Raw genomic sequence first — 21,067 nt, forward strand, 5'->3', positions numbered from 1 at the left:
GGCCCGCGTACCACCAAAAAAAAAAAAAAAAAAAAAAAAAAAAAAGTCTACAAATAACAAATGCTGGAGAGGGTGTGGAGAAAAGGGAACCCTCCTATTTATTCTGTTTGTGGGAATGTAAACTGGTGCAGCCACTATGGAAAACAATATGGAGGTTCCTTAAAAAAGGAAAAATAGAGCTATCATATGATCCAGCAATCCTACTCCTAGGCATATATCTGGAAAAGATGGAAACTCCAATTTGAAAAAATAGATGCACCCCAGTGTTCATACCAACACTATTTACAATAGCCAAGCAATGAAAACTAGCCAAGTGCCCAACAACAGTGGATTGGTTTAAGAAGATGTCATACATACACCCACACACCAGCCTCCCCCACCACAAAAACACACAGTGGAATACTACTCAGCCACAAAAAGAATGAAATACTGCCATTTGCAGCAACAGGATGAACCTAGAGAATATCACACTAAGTGAAGTTAGAGAAAGACAAATATCATATGACATCACTTATACGTGGAATCTAAAACATAATACAAATGAATCTATATACAAAACAGAGACAGACTCAGAGACACAGAAAACAAACTTATGGTTACCAAAGGGCAAAGGGACATGGGGAGGGATAAATTAGGAGTATGGGATTAGCAGATGTAAACTATTATACATAAAAGAGATAAGCAATAAGGGTTTATTGTATAGCAAAGGGAACTATATTCAATATCTTGTAATAACCTGTAATGGAAAAGAATCTGAAAAAAATATATCTGAATCACTTTGCTGAACACCAGAAACTAACAGAATATTGTAAATCAACTATACTTCAATTAAAAAAAAGTATTTCTTGTAAAGTCAGGAGTTAGACAATAAGAGTTATAAAAAAAACTATTTTAAGGTGAAATTGTTACTTGCAAATATAAAGCGTTACCTGAAAAGCCCAAAAGAACCTAGTGAAAAATGATTACAGACCATAAGGGAATTAAAATTGAGTAAGGTGGCTAGGTACATATTTAAAATACTTAAATCAACAATCATCAAAATTACAATATCAACCAGTTGAGAAACAAAATGGAAAAAAAGGACTCCATTTATAACAGCAATTAGAACAAAACGCTAAAATATATAGGAATAATGTTAACAAGATATCTGTAATATTGGCATCAAAGGCCAATTGATAAAGCCTTAAAAGATACTGAAGCATACAAAAGTAGAATGGAGTGGTATGCCAGGTTCTTATATTGAAAGGCAATACTGTAAAGCTAATTTATAAATTTAAAATGAACCCAACTGCAACAAGTTACTTTTGTTGAAATTGACAACTGATACTGAAATTCATATGGAAAAATAAGTAAGCAAGAATAGCCAGGAGATCCTAAAAAAAGAATTAGCTATCAGAAACTGTCATAATATTTTTTAACCTTTTACACATTTAATAATTTTTATTCGCTAACTATTCAAAACATTAAAAAAATTATACGTGTTATTTGCCAATATTTTAAGGACAAAAAAATGCTTCTGTACAATGCTAAGTGATGGAAAAACACGATTTCACAATCGGTATATCTGTAGCTATGTAAACCTTTATGCAAAGAGAAGACAATGAAGTGATTATCACTGGAAGGTTTTTAACCTAATTATCAACTTTTCTGGATTTCTCAAATTTTCTAAGTGTTACGATTATGGTCTGAACAAGGTAAAATTGATTTGCAATTACTATTTTAATAGCTAGCTGTTCTCTGTGCAAATCATTTCTTCATGGATATAATAAGGATAAAGTTTAGTATGTCTTGTTTTTAATTGAACTAGATTTTAACCTTCCATCTGTGAAAGCAAGTAATATATATTTTTAAACTTGAAATAAATCAATAAAGGAAATGGTGATCAACTCTAGAGAGAAATCATAGTATCTCACAATGCTTATTTTTAAAGGTCATATTTTGAACATGTATATAAATTCGTCGATGAATAGTATTTGATAATAATCTAATGAAATATAAAGCACAGGTTTCCTCCTAGCCAACATAACATGTATTTGATATCTACTTTGTCTGGAGCATGAGGGTAGACACTGGATTAAAAAAAGTACATAGCAAGACAGGAAACAAGATGGCAGAATAGAAGGACTTGAGCTCATGTACTCTCATGAAAACACCAAAATCGCAACAAACTGCTGAACAACCGTCGACAGAAAAGACTCCAATCTACCAAAAAAGATATTCTACATCCAAAGATGAAGAAGCCACAACGAGACAGCAGAGGTGCTTTTGGCAGGTGGGCGACCTACAAACAGGAAAATACTTATATTGCAGAGGTTCTCCCACAGGAGTTTGAGTTCTGAGCCCCATGTCAGGCTCCCCAGCCTGGGGGTCTGGCAGTGGGAAGAGCAGCCCCCAGAGCATTTGGCTCTGAAGGCCAGCGTGGCTTTAATGTAGGAGCTCCACAGGACTGCGGGAAACAGACTCGACTCTTGGAGGGCCCACACAAGGTTTCATGTGCACTGGGACCCAGGGCAAAGCAGTGACTCCATAGGAGTCTGGGTCAGACCTACTTATGGGGATTGGAGGGTCTCCTGGGGAGGCAGGGAGTGGCTGTGGGGGCAAGGACACTGCTGGTAGAGGCCCAGGGAATACCCACTGGCTGCCATGTTGGCCTCACCCAATGGCCTGCAGGCTCCAGAGCTGGGATGCCTCAGGCCCAACAACCAACAGGGTTCGAACACAGCCCCACCCATCAATACACAGGCTGCCTAAAGCCTTTCTGAGCACACAGCCAGCTCTAAACACACCCCTTGACACAGCCCTGCCCACCAGAGGGACAAGACACGGCTCCACACAACAGTAGGCAGGCACCAGTCCCTTCAACCAGAAGGCCTGCACAGACCCCTGGACCAAACTTACTCACCGGGTGCATTCCTATACACTAATAACGAAAGATCAGAAAGAGAAATTAAGGAAACAATCCCATTTACCATCGCATCAAAAAGAATAAAACACCTAGGAATAAAACTAGCTAAGGAGGCAAAAGACCTGTACTCTGAAACCTACAAGACTCTGATGAAAGAAACTAAAGATGACACAAACAAATGGAAAGATATACTATGTTCTTGCATTGGAAGAATCAATATTTTCAAAATGACTATAATACCCAAGGCCATCTATAGATTCAATGCAATCTCTATCAAATTACCAATGTCATTTTTCACAGAACTAGACCAAAAAATCTTAAAATATGTATGGAGACACAAAAGACCCTGAATAGTCAAAGCAACCTTGAGAAAGAAAAACAGAGCTGGAGGAATGAGGCTCCCTAACTTCAGACTCTACTACAAAGCTAGTCAACAAAACAATATGGTACTGGCACAAAAACAGAAATATAGATCAATGGAACAGGATAGAAAGCCCAGAGATAAACTCATGCACCTATGGTCACCTAATCTATGACAAAGGAGGCAAGAATACACCATGGAGAAAAGACAGTCTCTTCAATAAGTGGTGCTGGGAAAACTGGACAACTACATGTAAAAGAATGAAATTAGAACATTCCCTAACACCATACACAAAAACAAACTCAAAATGGATTAAAGACCTAAATGTAAGGCCAGACACTATAAAATCTTAGAGGAAAACATAGGCAAAACACTCTGACATAAATCACAGCAATATCTTTTTGGATCCAACTCCTAGAGTAATGGAAATAAATACAAAAATAAACAAATGGGACCTAATTAAACTTCAAAGCTTTTGCATAGCAAAGGAAACCATAAACAAAGCGAAAAGACAACCCACAGAATGGCAGAAAATATTTGCAAACCAAGTGACTGACAAGGGATTAATCTCCCAACCTAAACATCCACCGACAGAAGAATGGATAAAGAAGATGTGGTACATATATATAATGGAATATTACTCAGCCATAAAAAAGAATGAAATAATGCCATTTGCAGCAACATAGATGGGCCTAGAGATTATCATACTAAGTGAAGTCAGACAGAGAAAGAAAAATATTATAATATCACTTATACATGGAATCTAAAAAGATGATAAAAATGAACTTATTTACAAAACAGAAAGAGACTCACAGACTTTGAAAACAAACTTATGGTTACTAAAGGGGAGAGGTGGGGGGGAGGGATAAATTAGGAGTTGGCGATTAATATATACACACTACTATGTATAAAATAGATAATCAAGAAAGACCTGTAAAGCACTAGGAACTCTACTCAATATTCTGTAATAATCTATAAGGGAAAAGAATCTGAGAAGAATGGATATATGTACATGTGTAACTGAATCACTTTGCTGTACACCTGAAACTAACACAACATTGTAAATCAACTGTACCCCAATATAAAATAAATATTAAATTTTTAAAAAGGACAAAGCATGATTCTTTCTTTTCAGTTTATAGGTGACAACAAAAATAACTGATATTCACGGAATTCTTTTTTTTTGGTTATCCTATTTATCCTCATATTTGAGGCAGTTGTTATTAATATCCTTCTTTTATACATGAGACAACTGAAGCACACAGTAGTTATAATCGAGTTAGAATATTAAACTTTAAAAACTCAATAGCAATTCATAGCATATGTAAGTGATAACTCAGCAATGCTCACGAAAAAAGAAAAAGAAAAAAAAAAAAAAGGCCATTTTCCCAAAGCAAAGTCAGGAGAATCTTCAAGAAGGCAGGAACTGAGTCAAGCCTTAAAGGGCACAGTCACATGGCAAAGAATAGAGAGCAGGCTCCAGAGGAGACAAAAGCATGGAAAATGTCCCCAAAGAATCAGGAATTCGCAAGTTCAGGGAATAATGAGCAGACTTATTGTTTCAAGCAAAGGATTCACTTAGTTAAGTGGTTGGAAAAGAAATTTGCAAAGTAGGTTTATCATCTTCCTAATGGAGTATATAAATTCATGATTTTGCAATGTATACTTTTTTTATTCCTTGAATGTCTTGTTAAAGAAACATGCTTAAATGATATGTCTGGGATTGGTTTCTAAATAATCCAGTGTGTATGGTGGGAGGCGTGGGGCTGATGATGAAACGCTAAGTATCTGAGACTTCGTTACACTCTTCTTTCTTCCTTTGTATGTTTGAATTTTTTCAAAATAAAAGATTTTTAAGAGGCACTTAAAAACATACTATTATTAAAGAAGTGGGGTATGTATATATACATCTGTGTGTGAAACCATTTACAACTGAAAACCATTTACAAGTATGCACTATATGATACATACAACTTTGTTCCTGGGGTTTACAGACCCTTAAATTTAAACAAATAATCTTAGGTGGTACAGTCTTTTAGATGTACTCAGTCTCTGGTCAAGAGTGTTTCAAACTCACGGACATTAGCCTACCACTGCTTAGCCTACCTAAGCATTCCTCTTAATGCTTAGCATCTGTTGCCCACTGATAAAATTTTAGTCTGAGTTAAAGGAAACAGATGTTACTGTTCTTTAGAAAAATAATTGAGATTTTCAATACGAGAATGTTATTAAAGGGAAGGGAGGAAGCTAAGAAGCAAGCAAACATATTTGATCACAATATAGAGGGAAAGATGATTAAAAAAAGGTGATAAGGGAAGTAAAGTTCATTTACTATGTTTTTTTCTCAGATCCTTCAAATCATGCAAACTTTTTCAAGGTACTGTGTTTTTGTACATGCTATCTATTTTTTTCAACCTTCTGGTCTCAACTCAAAAGTCATCTCTTCTGAAAAGTGTTCCTTGTCCCTACTCTCCACACCAAGCAGAGTCTGGATCTTTGTACACCTATGTGTTACCACACATACCTGCCACCCACCAAATTGTAGTGTAATTGTCTCCTCTATTTTATTTAGGTTCTTATCAATCCCTTGTGCCTATTAAACAAAATAGTGCACAGTAGTCACTGAAAAATGCTGAACTAACAGGAACTTGACAACAATTGCAAATAATGAACATTTTAACAAATTCAAAAGCACACTTAGATTACAAATTAACAATGCATGCTACGTTTTCTTTATTTAAGGGATACCTCCACACATTGCTTTGCATTTATATTTACTTGTCAATGATATTTTGGAAAATTCAGAATGAAGAAGCAAATATATTTATGTTTATAGTAAGGGACCGGGCTGTAGGGTTAAATAAAGGTCTGAGATAATTTCTCCTCAGCATCCAAATCTTTTATCACTAACTGGAATTCAGAGAAAGTTCTACTGAGCAGCCAGCCTCGAGGTGCCTGCATATGGGACAGTGTGTGTTTTTCTGAGTCCACTTAATTTGTAAGAGAGACACATCCTCAAGAGTTCTGGATGCCTGAGTAGGCAAGCTGGCTGGCAGAAAATTCTTGGACCTCAAATAGTTCTCAAACCTAAGGTTTACCTAATTTTCATTGAGTACACCCTGTGACAATGCCCTGTGACAATGCCAGGGAGTATACAATGGCACACTATTCAGTTTAATAAATTTAGCTAACTATTAAACATTAAATAACACACATTGGAACTAAGGAGTTATGAAACACAAGACAACTTGTTTCTTCTGGAGCCTGTAGGGAAGAATCTCTTTTCTTGCCTTTTCCAGCTTCTAAAGGCTGCCTGATTCCTTAGCTTTGTGACTTCCTGATCACTCTGACCTTGACAACTTCTTTTGTTGTTATGACTGTCCCGCCTCCCTCTTACAAGGATCCTTGTGAATAAACTGCCCTGTCTCCCCATAATTCAAGATAATCTTCCCATTCCAAAATTCTTAATCACACATGCAAAGTCCCTTGTGTCAAGAAAGATAACATATTCAGTGTTTTTTGTTTTTTTTTTAGAACGGGGCTGGGAAGAAGGGCATTGTCTACCACACCTACATTTCCTTTTTATAAAGAGGTATCCAATAACATTCCCTAGACTCAGGGTTGCCTGTAGCAACTTCTGGAGCACATCCTCAAATACAATCAGAATGGTAACCTTTGGGGTCCTGGAATACAGGAGCCCTGACCTGACCCTAACTGGCAATGAAAATCCCAAACTTTTTTTCTCCAAAGGCCCCTTTTACTATCCCTCCATATTCCAGACCCATCATACTACTACTCATAGCTGATTAGAGCTTCTGATATGCTTCAAATCATTGTACTAAACTAACTGATCCAAACCAGAGGAAATACACTTAATGACTTAGTCACTTTGTATAATCAATCTGAAGTAAATCGCAATTTGTTAGGCCACTGAAATAACAAAAATAATTCAGACTTTCAGTTAGTCACCACTAGATCAAACTGTTCATCAATGAAGACAGAGATTGGTCAATGCAAAGCTTAGTTTCCAAACATGAAATAACCTCTAGTGTTGACACATGTCTTTAAAATTCTCTATTCTCAAGTCAATTGGAAAAGTTAGGAATATTCATTTCAGATTCAATTTCTATCATTTTATCTATAAAGATACAATTTCTTATTTTCAGGGTCATTCCTGAACGTTAAAACTATATTAAGTATGGATATAAGGGCAAGAATTCAATAAAGTTTTGTTTTTAGCTGTATAAATAAAAATGCTTCTAAGTAAAAGAATACCCAAAACATTAGGAACAGAGGAAAAAAACGGGGAAAAGATCCAAGCAACAGAACATAACAAAGAAGGAAACACTGAGAAAAGCAGAAGAAATACACATATTGATATGCTAAACAGTGCTCTGCCCAAGATGCTAAATGACTGGTTGCTAACTGTACTTAATCTGCAGAAAAGACTTCGACTAGGCCTCCACTATATTCATTAGTCTAGTCCTGGATCACTTGAGCTTCATGGAGCTTATTTACTTATTTTTAAGATTAGCAACACAAATTATATAACCAATGTATTGATTAAGGCCCATTTTTATGCATAACACTGTCTGGGAGCTTCAAATGTTGACTATGTGGGAAATACATTTTTACTGACATATTAATTAATTCTTCCAGTTTAACTGAATACCAAAAATTTTTAAAGCTCCAAACACTTAACAATTTTACTTGTTTTAAAAACCTACTGTTTTTACACAAAACTAAAGTCGTTGATCCCTTTCTGGAGGTGGAAGGAAACCCAGAAATGACATTCCTGACTTAATTGTGATAGAAATTATACGGCACTGGAAAAGTGGGTCAGCATTTTATCATTTACAAATCGAGGTCAGGTCAGCATTTCCCAACTAGTTTCTACTTGTAAATTCATATGCACCACTATTATCTCTTAAAATGGAGAACGTGGAAATACAGGGACAAATGTAAGGTAAAATGTGAATGTGCCAAGACACCCAACACCCCATGTGCCCAAGATAAGTGACCACAGGTGACTGAAAAGATTTCTAATAACACACAGAAATATTAACATTTTCTCTCTCTTTTTTTTTTTTTGGTGGTACGTGGGCCGTGGGCCTCTCACTGTTGTGGCCTCTCCTGTTGGAGCACGGGCTCCGGGCACGCAGGCTCAGCGGCCATGGCTCACAGGCCCAGCCGCTCCGCGGCATGTGGGATCTTCCCGGACCGGGACACGAACCCGTATCCCCTGCATCGGCAGGTGGACTCTCAACCACTGCGCCACCAGGGAAGCCCTTAACATTTTCTTTTCCACCTCAACTCTGTTCTCCACTGGCAACACTGGTGGTCATTTGTGCCTACTTTCATCTCATTGTCATGGTACCTAGAGTGCATTTGCTATATTTGTGCTGCTTAATTTGAGCTATTTTATGGACACCTCACATCTAAATATGAAGCAACAAGAGTGTCACAGGTATTAACAAGAGAAAGCATACATATAACTATGATTAATAGTAGACTTAAGAAAATGAGGATGTAAATGCTTCACATGTCCTTGATAAATGACTGATAAGAGAAACTATTCTGAAGGAAAAGTGCAAATTCTGCTATGAAAAAAGTTCTCTGATCATGCAGTCAGATAAGACAAAGAATGACAAAATGGAAAAACCTGCAAATATATCGAGTCAGGGTAGGAACACTGGCTACTCATTAGAATCACCTGGAGCTTTTAAAAACAATCAATGCCCAGAAATTTGGACTGAAATGGGTGGGCATATAGTTTTTCAAAGTTCCCTGGGAGTTTTTACTTGCAGTCAAGGTTACAAGCCACTATGCTACAGAAGATCAGCATCTACTTCAGATACCTACCTATTAGCCTGAGGTAGTAGTTTTCAAAGTGTAGTTTATGGAATCTTTTCATGGGTTTATGCAGTCAAAACTACTTTTATAATGCTAAGAAAATACCTGCCTTTCTACTGTGATGCCATTTGTATTGATGGTGCAAAATAATAGTAGCTACAGAATTATCTTAACAAACTCCCTCCACCCTCAACCACTGAGGCATACAAACGCTGCTTTTCCTCTTGAATTTCCTGTGGAATTATTGGCATTGTTGTATAATAAAAAGGGCTCAAGATTTGGTGACAAACAGAGCTGTTAAGTTTAAATTTGAGCTTCACTATTTATCAGCAGTATGGTCTTGGGCAAGACACTTAATCATTCTGCGCCTTTTTCTTCATATGTACACTGTGGCCAATAATGTTAAGTTTTCAATAAAGCACTGTATGTAAAACACATGGCAGAGTAGGTGCTTAATCAATATTTCCTTGCAATCCAACCAATTATCTAAACTGGAGTTGTGCTTCACCACTCCTTACTAAGCACCATCAAAATGATTTTATTTATCCTTATCTTTCAAACCTAACTACTATTGTCAAGAGTTAAGGCATTCAATCATCTACTATCCCTGTATTTGTTTCTAAGCTAATCTTCCAGATTTTAATCTTCTATATAAATAGACCCTGCACATTGTTACCAGTTGGTTTTCCAAAATGCACACCATTCTTTTCCCTGCTCAAAGTCTTTATCAGGTACACAAACATCATCAAAATATAAAGGCCTTGAAATGACTTCAAGATCTGGCCCCAATCTTTCTAGTCTCATCTCTCATCATTTCACTGCTTAACTTCTATTCCTGCCAGTCCCCAAGCAACTATTTAACTTCATGCACTTTGTGTCCATAACTACCATTTCCTTTATCTGTCTGAAAGATAGAAAATGCTTTCCCAGCTCTAGCTAATGATTCCTTCCCTAATCCCTACTCACTCCTTAATATACAGGTCAGAGTGTTACCTCTTTGGGGATGTCTCCCCAGCAGTTCTGAGCCACAATTACTCTTTCCTCTGTTTCTAACATATTTCCTATGTATCTCAGCTACAAGATGAGGGAAACTATCTCACACCCCTTCTCTGATATTTGATTTAACTATAAAAAGGGGGCAATAGGTCCTACTTTGCAGGGTTTACGAGCATTAAATGAATACATCTGTAAGTCACATAACACATCAACAGAGGAAGAAATGAAGACAAACTTCCTCAGGTTGATCAAGCAAAGGCTGGGCACTGGGAAATGATTCTAACCCTGTTTGGCTCAGTCTAAAGCCCACGTTCTTTCCACCACACATGTTGTCTCTCTATGTCCTAGCAGCTAACATATAAAATTTACTTATTTAATACTCTCCCCCACTGGACTGTAAAATCTTGAAGACATTGAACACGTTTTACATGACTTTGTATCCCCAGACTCTCATTCATTTGAGTACTAACTCTGACACTGTGATTTAGAGATTAAAAGACATAGTTTCTACTTTAAGAGCTCTGCCTAGAGAAGGGAAAAATATAGGCAACATCTTACTGCTGTTTTCTATGCAAGAGAAACACTGGGGGTATATACATGGAGTACAGATGTCCAAATAGATACCTAAAAAGAGTAGAAGAAAATAGAAGGTACAGGGAAGGCTTCTTGGGAAGAGACGAAATTAAAAGTATTAATTCATAAATGATGTAATTATCAGACTGTTTATGCTTTGATAGTTGTAAATTATTATTGCTGATAAACATTTTATGGTCTTCAAATGCATTTTAAAAAATGGATTCATTAAAATACAGTAATTCAGATTTAAGTCATTATCACTGGGCTACCTCACAAATATACCAAGTGTAGGTACAAACTCAAAAAGAAACCTCATTGTGTAGCTCTTCCAACTACAATGTACACTTTCTGAAATGTGGACAACTTAAGCTCACAGGAACAGAGCAGGAATGAAAAATTAACCACTGGGCAGTTGTTTCTACTTTCCCCCATGTCTGATTGATGTTATATTTGAGAGCAACAAATCATTACGACATATTTTATCCTCAGTTGTTTTTACTAACAACAGCATGAGGACTTCTGGCATCTGGACATTAAAATAAGTTTGAGTTCTGGCTTCACTACCTACTAGGTGTATAACCCCAAGCACGTCAGCCTCCTTGTGCCTGACTTCCATTGCCTGCAAACATATATTCAGTTTCGAGCCTGAAATAAGACAATGCTTATAAACTGATTTTTCAAATGCAGCCTGGCACATAGCAAGTGCTAATAAACGAGAGCTATTATAGTTACTTTGAAAAAACAAGTATGGCCAGATGATTCAAATACTATTAATCTTAAACACAGTATGTCTTGCTTCTAGATAGTACATAAAACAATAAGGTGATGAAAAGAATAATCTATCTCTGACTGTACTATGAGCAAAATAACCCAACTTCAGCCTCGAAGAGCATATGCAAGAATTAAGAGTAACAGTCTCTCTACTCTTTTTGAATTGAAAAAGGAACCATTTTCTAAGTTAAATAACCGCTCACTCATGACACAAGTGTATCCGTCCTGTCATGTGGTAGGTGGAGAAAGAAGCTGGCCAAGGAAGGAATAACCTGCTAATAAACTGCCATCTCCTCTATAAATGGTAAACTTCTCCAGGGAAGACACTGTGACTTACGCCCCAGCTAACCAAAGTAGCTGGCATAAAGCAAACAACAATTAATGAGTTTTCGATTGAATGGCTAAGGGTTTTGTGCTGTATGGGATTCTGCAGGAACTTCTAGGAACACAAGCTCAGCAACTTTTCACTGTAGAAGAGCTTTTTTATCATGGTTGCTTTTGATACCATAATAAAAGGCATGCATCTTTTCTCCATAAATATGCTCATAAACGCAAATCTGGCACATGGACCTCATACATTCACGGCAGAGGCCTGGTGTAGAGGCTGTTGGCATTTACTGTAACAAAGGTGAAATGCCTGCAGACATAGCTTGGGAGATTTTTGCTATTACTACTGATTATTACATCTGTCCTCTGCCTATGCTGGCTTTATTTTTCTCAACCTGGAGACGTAAGCATTCTGCGAACTTTTGTGACTTATTTCAAGCTTTTCTAAAAGGCCCGAACTATTAAAGGAATCTGCAATAAGACAAAGTAACACATAAAACCTTCTTAATGTGTGGAAGGGGAGGAAGGCCCGAGGTCAGACACACTCCAAGCACATTAAGCTCCTAGAAGAGAAGCCACCTCCGCAGACAACTCCAATCATTAAAATATAGCTCATAAAGTAGCATCTCTAAAGTTGAGAGAATGGAGTTGGAGGGACCTAAAAGGCCACTAATTCAACATGTGAAAATTAAGGTGTAGCACTTGGGGTTTATTTGACAGTAGGGAAATAAAAACCTGGATCAGGCCCGCAGAGAGATAAGGCGCCGCAACATAACAAGCGCAAACCCGGGCAGCTCTAATGACTCAAAATGACCACAAAGAGTCTAAGTAACCGATGGGTTAAACCAAACCAGCGCACTTCTTCGAAACAAGTCAGGAAAGTGGCCTCGGCGTGTGAGGAGGGGTTCCGCGGCCCCGGGGTCTTTCTTGGGCTGCCGACCCTGGTTCTCCCTGGTTGGACGTGGAGGGGCCACATGGCTCCCGGGCCTGTGCATCCTCCGAGGCCCGGGAAAATCAAGTTAGTGACAGGGTTCCCTAGCCGGGGACCCGGGATCGCCGCCCAACCCTCCAGCCCTTGTGCGGGCCCGCAGCCCCTTCACAAAGCTCAGCCGCGACCCCGAAGCCCCGGTTCTTACCATATTGAGGCCGGCGAAACCCCAGCCACATCACCCTTCCGGGCCCTGGGCGGAAGAGGCGTGCAGGCCCGACTTGCCTTTCTCGCTCCTACCGCGGTCTGGTTGGGCTTGTCAGGGTACCTCCTCCTGAGCCGCGCGTCTCAGACTCTACGATAGGCTCCTCTCTACCGGAAAGGGCGGGGTGTAAATGACGTCATTCAGCCCCGCGGAAGCAAATGACGCTCTCATTGGCTGCTGGATGTCTGCCTGTGGGAGCGGGCCTTTTGGAGGAGACCGGAAGTGGAGTTACTGACAGGTAGGGTCCGGAAGTGGCGACTGCCTCGGTAGTCCAGTTCTTTTTTTTTTTTTTGTCTCTTCTTTTTTAGCTTTGTAGAACTCCGCAGCGCGCAAGTTTTTTCCTGCTTGGATCCCTCCCCCGATGTGTAAGCTTTTGGCCCTTCTGTTTATGGACTCTTCGGGAACACCTGGGTTCCCTGGGCTTACACGCAGGGCGTTCATCTCCTGGGCTCCCTTTTCAGTTTCTCTCTTTGCACCTGAGAGATTCTTTGGAATGTAAAGCGCCTTTGAAATGCCCTGTAAAGTTGTGGGATTAGGAGGACACTTGAATTTGGTGGGTTGTGTTGAGAAGGTGTTGGATCATTTCTCTAACGGCGTTCTCTCTCTTCCAGTCCCCAGCTTTTTGTAAATTGTAAATGGGTTCCATCTGGGGCTGAAACGTACTAGGCCCGTTGGGGTCAGGAAAGAACTTTCTGTGGTAACAAATGGAAAGGAACTGCGTTTCCTGAGTTCGGTAGTTGATTAGGTACTCCAGAGGAGTCCAGCTGCAAGATCAATAACATGCCAACTTTTTCTTTTAATCAGTAGTATTATTATTTAGCTTTCTCTAATTTTAATAATCCCATTAGGTAAGGCTCTATGCCCCACCACCCCGAGATTCTTTTTAGAATGTTACCAGTTTTTTAATGCTTTGACTTAAAGTGGGATAGAGAAAAAGAGGAAAGGAAACGCACATGAGGTGTTGATTTATGTGCTGTTCTTGGCCAAACTATGAGACCCTTCTGTATTTAGGGCAACACAGTGATTAGAACATTTGGGTTTCTCCTATCTGTGATTACATCGTTGGCTACAGCCCAACACGTTTTCTTTTTTTTTTTAAACTATAACTAACTTTACTTTTGAATCTATTGAATTGTTAAGAGTTGGTCAAATACGCAAATTTAGTAAGTATTTAACTGAGCTTTATTCATGGGATCATGAGAGTGCAGCAGAGGAATAAAGATGCCCTGTTCCTTCCAGAAATTTAATGGGCATGGGGAAGAGGGGAATAAGAAATGTATAAAAACGTACTGTACCCTCCTCCTATCAAAAAACAAGCCATAATGCTCTGGCTTGTGATTGCTTTAGAGTATACCTTGCAAGTCTTGCCATTCAAATTAAATAACGTTGGCTTAGTTATGGAAATTATGTTGTGCAACTCATCAAGCTTGGCTTCTAAAGTAGTAACTGTGTCTGCAGACATTTTGCTTTCATGTGAAGATTGTCTTCATCTTTAGGAACGCTTAGGGTAATATGTAATACCTGAAGTGCACCAGGAAACTGAAGTTGTTAGAGATCACAATTGATTTACTATATTTATGGATTTGAATTAATTTTAGGCCATGGGCTCTTATGTACTTCAGCTTCAAAATAGGAAAGAACAATGTCAGTTATTTTAAAGTTACCCATAGAGGAGCCCAAATAGCGATAGATAAGGCTGAACATACGTAAGTGTGTAGTTTGTTTTTCATGTATCACAGCAAACAAAGTTAATCTGATGTGTGGCAAGACCTCTAGGGAGGTGGTAATTGAGTTGTATGGTCATTAAGCACATAAACTCCCTGCTCTTGGTTTTCGCTGCCAGTGAACTAATGTAAGTACTATCTTACATTGCTGTTTCAAAAGTCTACTTTCCATAGCTCTGTTCTGGATTCTCATTTCAAACTATCTTGGATCATTTTCTTACTTACTAAAAATGAAATCTGACTCTATCATTTTCTTCTTCAAAAATTATTGTCTCTCCTGCATCCAGAAGAGTATTTTTAACTTTGGTTTCATGGGTTCAGTAGGATTGTATGCAAAAATAGTATGTATTTATGTTTTTCTGTGGAGAGAATGCATAGGCTTCCCCAGTATTGTAAGGATTAAATGAGTTCTTACAAGTAAGTCATCTAGCCAGGTATTTGATATACACTAAGCACTCAGTAAGGGTTGCCTGTTGTGTGCCTGGCTTGCTTTCTTCACTGAATTAAAAACTCTTTGAAGGGAGGGATAATGGTGGAGGGCTGATTGACTTGCATGTTAGGCACTCAATAAAAGATTTTTTAAATTAATGGTTTTTAAAATTAAATTGGTATCGCTTTTATACCACCAGACCACTTTCTTCCCTCTTCTCTCTCTACTTAGTGTCTAGTATTGATAGCGTTGATTATTTCCTTTTATCTAACTTCCTTTTTTTCCCTCATTCAATGATATTCACGTATATTAAAAGACAATGGTTTTACTTAACTCGTTTTCTTTGATCCTCAACTAGTCTCCATAGACTGAGGTTGAAGTTCTTTGTTATCTAGTGTTCGTCTTTGTCCTTTTTTTCTCTCTCTTTTTAAATTCTCTTTCCCCATGGCTCTTAGATTAAGACCCATAAAATTTTGATTGACCTGCATGTTATTTCTTTCACCTTAAGAAATGCTTCTTTGGGCTTCCCTGGTGGCGCAGTGGTTGGGAGTCCGCCTGCCGATGCAGGGGACACGGGTTCGTGCCCCGGTCCGGGAGGATCCCACATGCCGCGGAGCGGCTGGGCCCGTGAGCCATGGCCGCTGAGCCTGCGCGTTCGGAGCCTGTGCTTCACAACGGGAGGGGCCACAACAGTGAGAGGCCCGCGTACCGCAAAAAAAAAAAAAAAAAAAGAAATGCTTCTTTTAACTTTTCTCTACTTCTACTTCCAACCCCATTTATTTGCTCCTCTGAGCAAAAATCCTTTAAGGAGTTTCTATGCTCCAAGTCCCAATTTCCCTTCTACTGTTCTTTCTTGAGATTCCTTCAACATGGCTATTGCTCCCCCAAATGCTCTTGCTAGTGTCAGCAGTCAGTCTGAAACTGTGAACTTTTCATTTCCATATATCATTGCTATTTCTTGTCTCTAAGCTTTTGCTCGTGCAGCTTCTTCTGCCTGGAATGTGTTTCCTTATGTTTTTCCTTCCACTCCTAAACCTTTTCCACCTTTTAAGATTTATATCAGATATAACTCAAGGAAGCCTCCCCTGAAATTTCAGGCTGGTTAACGTGCTACTTTTCAGACGAGCTCCCACCCTGCCTCTGCACTTTACAAGCTTGTATAATAATCCTGTTTGGGTGTTTCTATCTCACCAGAGAGCTGGGGGTATGTCTTACTCATCTTTGAGATATGAAAGCTTGGTACATAGGATGTAGTCAGTGAACATTTTAATGCATTAATGGCATGACCAAAGTCACTCAGCTACGAAGCTGTAGAGTTTTGATTTCAATCTGGGTCTTCTGAGTATAAAATCAATGCTTTATTTACAATACCTTGTTTTCAAGGAAGAAGGTGGCTATCTTCAAGCTAGTTCTTTTTGTACTTGTAGGAGGTAATTAATGCATTTTATAGCCCTGGGCAGTGTGTTCCTTGTCCATTGTGAAGCTGATGAGAAAGTGAGTTGTGTCTTTTTCTAAAACACTGGCAGAAATCAGTGAACAGAAGGTTATTATAGTCAGCAAATTTTTAATATTGATAAAATTGGGCTCTTTCTGGAAGAAAAACACCACTGAGACTTTCGTTGCCCAAAAGAAAATATCTGTGTGAGAATTCCAAACTGTTGATGAGGCATTCATGCTTTTACTAGATGCCAGTATTGCCAATAGCTTTAAATTAAACTTTTGCTTTTGTGCTATTGGGAAATCCCAGGGTATTTACAAGGTAGTGCACAGATTTTCTCCCAATGATGAAAATTTGCTCTTAAGATTGAGTTAATGATGGTTAGTTTGTTAACATGATTTCTGATACTTGGCACAAAAGTTAGGTACACTAACTTTGCGTATAAAACACTGTTTAATTCTAGATAATGAGCCAGACTTTCCAACTACCTTTTATGACAGGCATTCTGGATTCAAACTTCTCTCTGAATGTCATCATCATTGTTGCAGTTTGTAAACCAATCTTTTATAAATTTGTCTAGTTTTTAGGACTAACAAAAAAGGAAATAATTTAATTCTATAAATTCTGAAAAGGCTTCGGTGGCTTTCACCCTTAGCAATGGGGTTGAAAATGATGATTAGGCTTGGAATCGCTGCAGTCAAAAACAAGTATTACTTGGAGTACACTCCTGAATTTGTGCCTTGTTTCTTTGAGCTTTACTAACCCTGCAGAAGTGACCAAAATGTTGAAATAAGCAAGGAGTTCAATCTGGTCTTTGTGTGAGAGGATGCTATTAGCTTACTTGTAATTTTGTCTGAACAGTTAGTGAGAATTTTAGTGAATAAAGAAAGATCTTGCTCAGTTGGAACAGAAACAAGTGGCTGCCAAGAAATAAGATGCAGCCATTGTTGAAGAGACTCATCAAAGTGTCCTGACAGTATAAATATTGACATGCTGAGATATGTCAATATTTACCATAGAATTTGGAAGTTGCCAAGTTCCTGTTTAAGAAATGTGACCCTAGCATTGAACACAGTATATCAATAAATAAGGAGCATGTCCAAATGAACAGCTGCTCAGAGAAAAATCTCAGAGAAAATAGGATAACATCTGTCTAAACTTTAGGGCACTTCAAAAGTTAAATTTAAAAAATTTATTGATGCTTCTTTGGTAATTTGTAGGTAGATACATGTATAATATAGTATATTAATATAGTTCTATATGTAGGTTTAACTTAAGTGTTTTTTTAAAAATTACAGCATGGTTGCAATTTATAACTTTGTAAATTAGTGGTGCTGTGATACTCATCTCTAAAATGAATAAAAACCAATCTTGCCATAATATTGTGATTAGGAACCAACCTCTTCATTTTAAGCATTATTCTTACAGAAATTGGCTCGTCATGCCTTAGATATTACTTTTGGGAACCAAAAGTTTGTGCTCTGAGAATTTAGCAATAGAGAAAACATACGTTTCTGAAGTTTAACTGTAATGAAGAAATTTGTCCTGGTTATTATCTGAAAACTATGTCTCAGAAGAAAATCTGTAGGGTAATGAGCAAGTAAAGTCAATATGTTTGGTTGAGTATCACAGGTCACCACTGTTAATTCCCATAATAATATCACTGTAATATAACAGAGCACTTGGTGAAAAATAGATGATTGAAACCTTTATATCAAGTCATTGGAACCACACAAACAACGTTACATCTGTTTTGCAGACTTCTAGAAGGTTAAACTTAACATTCTTAGAATAATAATAGTCCAAGCAGTCCTAGAAGAGCATAAACCATGGGTATTGGGACTGGTCCTCTCATTGCTTCTCTTTTCTGATAGCAAAGATTGATGGCTTTTGTACCGTAATCTAATCATGTTACCATATTGTAATGTTATGTTTATATTGTGAACAGTGAATCCAAAGTACAATTGAGGTCATATATTCTTGTAGAAGCTACATTTGTTTCTATAAATAACTTGATAGACATGAAGAAACTTTGCTCAGAGGTTCATAAAAGGCTTTTGGTCTATTTTCAGTGTATTAAAGACAGAAGCAAAAACACAGTTTTAAAATTTAAGTTGACTAGATCCCTCTTTTGGGGAGGCTTTGCCAATATTTTGAGGTAAGATGTTGAGTTTTAAGGAGAAAACATTATAATATTAATTAGTGATTTTTAAAACTTGGGAAACATTTTTTGCCCTGTAATCAAGACTTGAACCTTTGTTTTGAATAGACATATGATTTTTTTTTCTAGAATCATTAGTGTCTTATGCAAAATATTTACCAGTTGTCTTCTTGAACCACCTGTTTACTGGTTATTTATTATGTAATGACAACAAAGTCCCAGTGTTTTTGAAATGCCATGTGTTTTGGATTTGATAAGAATGGAAGCATATAAAGCTGAAAATGTAAAACTTCCTGTTTGGTATAGAATATTATGTTTAATAGAGTGTTTCCTAAAGTGTGTACTTACACAACTGATGGAGTATATACATTTGCTTACTTAACAACTGTTTTGCACGTACTTTGAGATAATTCACATAACCAATGAATGACAATGAAGATTCTTCCTGAAATATGCCTGATTCCGAAGACTGACACAGGTAGCTTAAGGAAAAAGGAATTTCTTGGCCTCACACCTAAAACATTCAGTTATATCTAGATTCTGGTACTGCTGAAATCAGATCTGACCTGCTGGCCACCCCTACTTTCTGCTCTCTTGGTTTTGTTCCCAACAGCTCCAGTCTTACAGCGCGGTAACACCAAATCCAGTAGAGAAGAGTATCTATCCTTTATATGCAAATAAAAGTCCTGAAATTGAGCCTTACTGGCCTTAGTTGTCCTAACTTGAATCACGTGCTCATCTTTGAATCAGTTACTGGGGATTAAAATGTAATGTTGGTTTAGCCCGGGTCTGTGTTCTGCTGGAACTTGGGGCCAAACGTCAGCTTGCTCATAGCCTGTGGATAAGAATAGCAGGTGTGAGGGGGGTCACTTGAAGTTTTATTGCTACCAGTAGGGAGTCTGTATTGGGTAACAAAAATCAACAAATTCTCTCTAAATGTTGGGTGAATGAACACTTTTAACCTGAATTGTGGTGGGGCATGGACCAAGACACTGATGGCATTCTCTGACCAATGTTTAGTGACAGCTAATAATACAGAGCTTTTCAGTTGAGAATGGAGGAGGAAAAGTATAAACTAGGGTCATTCAAATTGGTACAGATTAAATGAATTCAGCCATTTAAGTTAGAATCGTTTATTGATTACGAGCCAGGAACTATAATAGTTTTTTTTTTTTTTTAGCGGTACGCGGGCCTCTCACTGCTGTGGCCTCTCCCGTGGCGGAGCACAGGCTCCGGACGCGCAGGCCCAGCGGCCATGGCTCACGGGCCCAGCTGCTCCGCGGCATATGGGATCCTCCCAGACCGGGGCACAAACCCATGTCCCCTCCTAACCACTGCGCCACCAGGGAAGCCCCTATAATAGGTATTTGACTTATATTGGTTAGATAAAAAAAATCTAAGATGTCATGAGTCTAATGATGTGCCATAGGATGGGAAATTTTGGAAAGTTTCAGTACAATTATTACTTCTGGTTTCTTTATTGTGGATATTCTGTGCAATCTTTGAATATACTTATGATTCATATTGAATATTTTGTTTAATTAAAATTTTTTACACATTTTGACCTTAAGACCAAATTACTATTTTTAAAAATATTTATTTTATTTTATTATTTATTTTATTATTATTATTTTTTGGCTGCGTCGGGTCTTAATTGCAGCACGCAGGATCTTCGTTGAGGCATGCAGGATCTTTTTCGTTGTGGCGTGCAGGTTTTCTCTCTCTGGTTGTGGTACGTGGGCTCCAGAGTGCATGGGCTCTGTAGTTGGCTGCACGCGGGCTCTAGTTAAGGCATGCGAGCTCAGTAGTTGTGGTGCAGGGCCTTAGTTACCCTGTGGCATGTGGCATCTTAGTTCCCTGACCAGGGATCGAACCCACGTCTCCTGCATTGGAAGACAGATTCTTTACCACTGGACCACCAGGGAAGTCCAAAGACCAAATTATTAATGTATAGCCGATAAATATTGAAATAATTTAGGTATTTTTATTATCAGCTTTTCAGTTGATTATACAAAACAGATTTTTTATCCTTAGTATCTTTGATTCATTGTTGTATAATAAAATTCAATTATGCACCAATGCATTATGCACTAGTATCCCTGGTGTAATGTTTATCAGATAGGAGTATTTACTAGGACCAATAATGAGTTCCATACTTCTTTAGATAGGCTCCTAAATTTTGAAGTATTAAATTATATATGTAAGAATAAATTTCTAATAGACGACTTTTTCTTTTTTACAGAAGTACCCTATAACAAACTATTATCCTGATGGTCAAAGAACACTTTTTTTGAAAACACTTTTCTTTTTCATTTATTTATTTATTTATTTA

General features: G+C 38.0%; 2 protein-coding genes across 5 annotated transcripts in view; one reads left to right on the forward strand and one right to left on the reverse strand.

Moving 5' to 3' along the window:
• Positions 1 to 13,046, reverse strand: part of TMEM167A (transmembrane protein 167A) — a 34,403-nt gene extending 21,357 nt beyond the window's left edge. The window contains exon 1 of the mRNA XM_007120600.3: positions 12,926 to 13,046. Coding sequence (XP_007120662.1) covers positions 12,926 to 12,928 — 3 coding nt within the window. The 5' untranslated portion in view covers positions 12,929 to 13,046. The remainder of the gene's footprint in view (positions 1 to 12,925) is intronic.
• Positions 13,047 to 13,146: 100 nt separating this feature from the next.
• XRCC4 (X-ray repair cross complementing 4) overlaps positions 13,147 to 21,067 on the forward strand; it is a 283,471-nt gene continuing 275,550 nt past the window's right edge. For 2 of the 4 annotated variants that reach the window (XM_028493043.2, XM_028493044.2), the window contains exon 1: positions 13,237 to 13,347. The gene's annotated coding sequence lies outside the window, so the exon portion shown is untranslated. The other 2 variants (XM_024121119.1, XM_024121123.3) reach the window with 2 other exon arrangements.

The sequence above is a fragment of the Physeter macrocephalus genome, chromosome 8 (assembly GCF_002837175.3).
Source record: "Physeter macrocephalus isolate SW-GA chromosome 8, ASM283717v5, whole genome shotgun sequence".
Lineage (NCBI taxonomy): Eukaryota > Metazoa > Chordata > Mammalia > Artiodactyla > Physeteridae > Physeter > Physeter macrocephalus.